This window comes from Silurus aristotelis (genome assembly GCF_946808225.1).
Source record: "Silurus aristotelis genome assembly, chromosome: 7".
Classification (NCBI taxonomy): domain Eukaryota; kingdom Metazoa; phylum Chordata; class Actinopteri; order Siluriformes; family Siluridae; genus Silurus; species Silurus aristotelis.
In genome coordinates this window covers 350,976-358,475 of record NC_139580.1, presented here as the reverse complement: position 1 = coordinate 358,475, position 7,500 = coordinate 350,976, and the positions used below count along the sequence as shown (strand labels likewise).

The following is a 7,500-nucleotide window of genomic DNA, read 5'->3' as shown; positions in this document are numbered from 1 at the left end:
ACAATGTCAACAATTCTGTGTTTTTCTGTCAGTATGGGGAGCCGTGTGTACATTCATGAGGAAGAAGAATGAACCTAAATGATTTTAGCAAATGGCTGCAATATAACAAAGAGTGAAATATTTAAAGGGGTCTGAATACTTTCCGTACCCACTGTATACACACACACACACACACACACCACCCAGCATCTCCAACACACAATGAGCATACGGGTACACACACACACACACACACACACACCACCCAGCATCTCCCACACATCGAGCTTAGCAAATACACACACACACCACCCAGCATCTCCAACACACACTGAGCATGACAGATATACACACACACACACACACACACACACACACACAAACCAGCATCTCTGACACACACTGAGCTTAACGTATACACACACACCACCCAGCATCCTAAACATATACTGAGCATGACAGGTATATGCACACACACACACACCCACACACACACACACACACCACCCAGCATCTTCAACACACACTGAGCATGACCGGTATACACACACACACACACACACACACACACACACACACACCACCCAGCATCTCCAACACACACTGATCATGACAGGTATACACACACTGAGCATGCCAGGTATATACACACACACACACACACCACGCAGCATCTCCAACACACAATGAGCATAACGGATACACACACACACACACACACACCACCCAGCAATTCCAACACACAATGAGCATAACGTGTACACACACACACACACACACACACACACACACACACACACCACACAGCATCTCCAACACACAATAAGCATAACGGGTATATATATACACACACACACACACACACCACCCAGCATCTCCAACACACAATGAGCATACGGGTACACACACACACACACACACACACACACCACCCAGCATCTCCCACACATCGAGCTTAGCAAATACACACACACCACCCAGCATCTCCAACACACACTGAGCATGACAGATATACACACACACACACACACACACACACAAACCAGCATCTCTGACACACACTGAGCTTAACGTATACACACACACCACCCAGCATCCTAAACATATACTGAGCATGACAGGTATATGCACACACACACACCCACACACACACACACACCACCCAGCATCTTCAACACACACTGAGCATAATGTGTACACACACCACACACACACACACACCACCCAGCATCTTTAATACACACTGAGCATGACAGGTATATACATGCACACACACACACACACACACACACACACACACACCACCCAGCATCTCCAACACACAATGAGCATACAGGCACACACACACACACACACCACCCAGCATCTCCAACACACACTGATCATGACAGGTATACACACACTGAGCATGACAGGTATATACACACACACACACACCACGCAGCATCTCCAACACACAATTAGCATAACGGGTACACACACACACACACACACACACACACACACACACACCACCCAGCAATTCCAACACACAATGAGCATAACGGGTACACACACACACACACACACCACGCAGCATCTCCAACACACAATGAGCATAACGGGTATATACACACACACACACACACCACCCAGCATCTCCAACACACATTGAGCATATGGGTACACACACACACACACACACACACACACACACACACACACACCACCCAGCATCTCCCACACATCGAGCTTAGCGAGTACACACACACCACCCAGCATCTCCAACACACACTGAGCATGACAGGTATACACACACACACACACACACACACACACAAACCAGCATCTCCAACACACAATGAGCATAACGGGTACACACACACACACACACACACACACACACACACCACCCAGCAATTCCAACACACAATGAGCATAACGGGTACACACACACACACACACACACACACACACACACACACCACGCAACATCTCCAACACACAATGAGCATAACGGGTATATACACACACACACACACACACACACCACCCAGCATCTCCAACACACAATGAGCATACGGGTACACACACACACACACACACACACCACCCAGCATCTCCCACACATCGAGCTTAGCGAGTACACACACACCACCCAGCATCTCCAACACACACTGAGCATGACAGGTATACACACACACACACACACACACCACCCAGCATCTCCAACAAACACTGAGCATGACAAGTATACACACACACACACACACACACACCACCCAGCATCTCCAACAAACACTGAGCATGACAAGTATACACACACACACACACACACACACACCACCCAGCATCTCCAACACACACTGAGCATGACCGGTATACACACACACACACACCACCCAGCATCTCCAACACACACTGATCATGACAGGTGTATACACACACTGAGCATGACAGCTATATACACACACACACACACCACGCAGCATCTCCAACACACAATGAGCATAACGGATACACACACACACACACACACACACACACCACCCAGCAATTCCAACACACAATGAGCATAACGTGTACACACACACACACACACCACACAGCATCTCCAACACACAATGAGCATAACGGGTATATACACACACACACACACCACCCAGCATCTCCAACACACAATGAGCATACGGGTACACACACACCACCCAGCATCTCCCACACATCGAGCTTAGCGAGTACACACACACACCACCCAGCATCTCCAACACACACTGAGCATGACAGGTATACACACACACACACACACACCACCCAGCATCTCCAACACACTCTGATCATGACAGCTATGCACACACAGGTATGATCACTGCAGTGGTTTTATGACATGTTACAGAGACTCAGAGTGGAGTTAGAGACCGCGACACAGATGAGTGTGAAAGACTGAAGGTTGAGCTGGCGCAGGTCCAACTGGAGCTGAAGACCTCATTGAAATCCCAACACACACACCTGAGAGAGCTCGACACACTCAGGTGAGACAACCTGTGTGTGTTCGTGTGTGGTGTACGTGTATGTGTGTACATGTGTGTAAAGTAAGACAAATACACAAAACACAAAATAGCACTGCCACTAAACCTACTGTATATTATACAGTACAGTGTGCAAAAGGGAACTGGATACAGGAGTGTACTTGTAAATAAACACAAAATGTAAACACAAAAGATTGCAAAGCTGCAATAGCAGCAGTCAAAACAGAACTGCTGGCCATCCCAGGTGATTCATCTCCAGGTCAAGATCTCCAAATAACACTTCATGACTCTCTGCTCTCCCCTTCAGTCACTGCTCGTAACCTTGAATGAACTGTCCTTCTTCCCACATGTCTCTAATGTGTCTCGTTCCTGTAGATTTCTGCTCTATAACATCCGAAGGATTCGACCATTTCTACCACACAGGCTGCCCAGGTTCTTGTTCAGTCTCTTGTCATTTTGAGACTGGACTACTGCAGCTCTCTGCTGGCAGGTCTTTTTCTAAATGCTATTTGTCCACTGCAAATGATCCAAAACGCAGCTGCACGACTTGTTTAATCTGCCCATGTTCTCCCACACCACCCCACTGCTGCTCCTTCACTTGCTTCCAGTAGCTGCACGTATCAGATTCAAAACACTGCTGATGCCTACAAGGCCAAAAATGGACCAGCACCATCTTACCTCAGTGACCTCATCACATCTCACACTGCACCACGCTGTCTGAGATCCTCCAGCACTGCTCCACTGGTACCACCTTCTCTCAGAATGAGAGGTAAGTACACTTCAAGGCTCTTCTCTGTTCTGGCAACGAGGTGGTGGAATGAACTTTCCCTAGATGTCCGTACAGCAGAGTCCCTGATTATCTTCAAGCGACGACTGAAGACCTACCTCTTCCTGAAATACCTAAATTAGCACTTTCCAAGTTTGCTTTGTAGAATTAACGAGTTATATTTATATTAAGTGTGTAGGTCCCCTGGTGGTCTAGTGGTTAAGATGCAGCTCTCACCGCTGCGACCCGGGTTCGATTCCCGGTCAGGGAACCATCCCCAGCCACTCTTAGTGCCGGTCCCAAGCCCGGATAAATTGGGGAGGGTTGCGTTAGGAAGGGCATCCAGCGTAAAACATGTGCCAAATCAAACGTGCGGAGGATCCGCTGTGGCGACCCCTAACGGGAGAAGCCGAAAAGAAAGTTGATTTATATTAAGTGTGTATTCTTGTGTACAGTGTAGATTTATTCATTACTAGAGACTCAAAGCACTTTTGTACATCGCTCTGGATAAGAGCTTCTGATAAATGCCACAAATGAACAGCATTTGTACGTTAAGTGTCTTTATTGTACAGGTGGGTGGGGGCCAGATGGACAGTTGTGGAGATGGCATTGTCCATGGAACAATTTGGACAATACTCGTTCAGCACATTTGGGAAGGAGACATCACGATCACAAGCAGGTGAAGCTGTCTTGTAGTTCATGATCGCCTGGATGCCCTGACACAAGCGCCGGGTGTCTTCACTGTCCTAGAAGTGGCCGTGGATTCTCTTGGCATGTGCACACTTGGGCAGTTGCACAGTTTGGCTCTTACTCTTCTTAAGGCCGTCTTGTCCCCTGCTTTATAGGTGGAGTCTCTAGAGTTGATCAGTGAGTTGATTCTGGTTGGAGCGTGTAATTATGGTCTTAAAGATGGTCACATCATCAATGCACTTGCACAAGGTAGCTGGACACTGTTAACGTGTATTCCTCCAAGTTGATGAAATCGCCATTGGTTGCAGCTTCCCTGAACATGTCCCAGTCAGTGCATTCAAAACAGTCCTGGAGAGCACACATGGATTTTGCTGGCCAGGTTCTCACTTGTTTTCGAGCTGATCTTGAACACCTGCTGAGTGGTCTGTATGCTGGGATCAGCATAACAGAGATGTGGTCTGAGTACGCGAGGTGTGTTTTCTCCTCTTTCTCCAGCGTGTTTTCTCCTCTGGTTGCAAAGTCTGCATTCTGATGAAATTTAAGGAGCACAGTCCTGAGATCTGCATGGTTGAAATCTCCAAGGACAATAAACATTCCGTCAGGGTGTGTGTTTTGTAGTTTGCTAATGGTCCCGTGGAGTACACAGAGCGCTTCCTTAGCATTAGCGCTAGGTCGTATGTACACTCCGAACACAATAGAGGTGGTGAATTCCCGGGGAAAATAAAAAGGTTGCTACAAATCTTACCGGACAGAGCTGCATTTCTGTCGGCGCGGAACGCAGCTAGCCTGTCCAGCTGAATAGCGGCATCCGGAACTTTTTTGCGCGTTAATGCTGTGCCACCATCTTGGATTTAGTGTTTGTGTGTGTGTATTTGTGTGTATGTATGTGTCTATCTGTATGTATGTATGTATGTACTTGTGTGTGTGTGTGTGTGTGTGTGTGTGTGTGTGTGTGTGTGTGTGTGTGTGTGTGTGTATGTATATGTATTTCTCTGTATGTACTGTGTGTGTGTGTGTGTATGTATTTCTCTGTATGTACTGAATGTATGTGTGTGTTTGTGTGTATGTACAGTGGGTCAAATGAGTACTTTATACACTGCCGATTTTTTAGGTTCTCCCACTTACAAAGGTACACCTCAACTCACAGAGAGAATCTAAAAAAAATCCAGAAAATCACATTGTATGATTTTTAAATGATTCATTTCCATTTTATTTCATAAAATAAGTATTTAATACAAAAGAAAAATAGAACTTAACCAGATTTTGGGACTCACGGCTAAAAAATGCCCTCCCTAATTTTAAATGTTAACAATGTTTAAATGTTAAATGTTTCTGATAAAAAATGTGGTACATACATAATTTACAAACACGATTCCAAAAAAGTTGGGACACTGTACAAATTGTGAATATAAAAGGAATGCAATAATTTACAAATCTCATAAACTAATATTTTATTCACAATAGAATATAGATAAAATATCAGATGTTGAAAGTGAGACAATTTGAAATGTCCTGCCAAATATTGGCTCATTTTGGATTTCATGAGAGCTACACATTCCCAAAAAGTTGGGACAGGCAGCAAAAAGAGGCTGGAAAAGTTAAATGTACATATAAGGAACAGCTGAAGGACCAATTTGCAACTTATTAGATCAATTGAAAATATGATTGGGTATAAAAAGAGCCTCTCAGAGTGGCAGTGTCTCTCAGAAGTCAAGATGGGCAGAGGATCACCAATTCCCCCAATGCTGCGGTGAGAAATAGTGGAGCAACATCAGAAAGGAGTTTCTCAGAGAAAAACTGCAAAGAGTTTGAAGTTCTCATCATCTACAGTGCAGAATATCATCGAAAGATTCAGAGAATCTGGAACAATCTCTGTGAGTAAGGGTGAAGGCCGGAAAACCATACTGGATGCTGTGATCTTCTGGCCCTTAGACGGCACTGTATCACATACAGGAATGCTGCTGTAATGGAAATCACAACATGGGCTCAGGAAAACTTCCAGAAAACATTGTTGGTGAACACAATCCACCGTGCCATTCACCGTCGCCGGCTAAAACTCTATAGGTCAAAAAAGAAGCCGTATCTAAACATGATCCAGAAGCTGGATCTCTGGGCCACGGCTCATTTAAAATGCACTGTGGCAAAGTGGAAAACTGTTCTGTGGTCAGACGAATCAAAATTTGAAGTTCTTTTTGGAAAACTGGGACGCCATTTCATCCGGACTAAGGAGGATAAGGACAACCCAAGTTGTTTTCAGCGCTTAGTTCAGAAGCCTGCATCTCTGATGGTATGGGGTTGCATGAGTGCGTGTGGCATGGGCAGATGCACATCTGGAAAGGCACCAGCAATGCTGAAAGGTAGATCCAAGTTCTAGAACAACATATGCTTTCATTCAGACGTCGTCTCTTTCAGGGAAGACCTGCATTTTCCAACATGACAATGCCAGACCACATACTGCATCAATTACATCATGGCTGTGTAGAAGAAGAATCCGGGTACTGAAATGGCCACCCCGCAGTCCAGATCTTTCACTTATAGAAAACATTTGGTGCATCATAAAGAGGAAAATGCGACAAAGAAGACCTGAGACAGTTGAGCAACTAGAAGCCTGTATTAGACAAGAATGGGACAACATTCCTATTCTACACAGTGGTGAACATGGCCTTGTCCCAACTTTTTTCAGATGTGTTGATGCTATGAAATTTAAAATCAACGTATTTTTCCTTTTAAATTAGATCAGTATCAGCACACTCCTCCTCCATTCCTCAGGCATCCTCTCACTTTCCAGAATCTTGTTTAACAATCTGATTAAAAACTCCACTGCATCTCTCCTAAACATCTCCACCCTTCTACCGGTATGTCATCTGGTCCAACTGACTTTCCACTCTTCATCCTCTTAATCACTGCTCTCACTTCCTCCTTACTAATCCTATCCACATTCTGCTTCACCAACTCCACATTATCCAACTTTCTCTCTCTCTGATTTTCCTCATTCATCAGCTGCTCAAAATACTTCCTCCATCTTCTCAACACACTCTCCTCACTAGTCAACACATT

At 45.2% G+C, this 7,500-nt stretch overlaps 1 protein-coding gene across 1 annotated transcript in view; it reads left to right on the top strand.

The window, feature by feature from the left end:
- The window catches only part of akap9 (A kinase (PRKA) anchor protein 9), a 195,868-nt gene that overhangs the window by 136,091 nt on the left and 52,277 nt on the right, over window positions 1-7,500 (top strand). Inside the window, exon 43 of the mRNA XM_083547457.1 lies at window positions 2,855-2,990. Within this exon, the coding sequence (XP_083403583.1) occupies window positions 2,855-2,990 (136 nt within the window). The remainder of the gene's footprint in view (window positions 1-2,854; window positions 2,991-7,500) is intronic.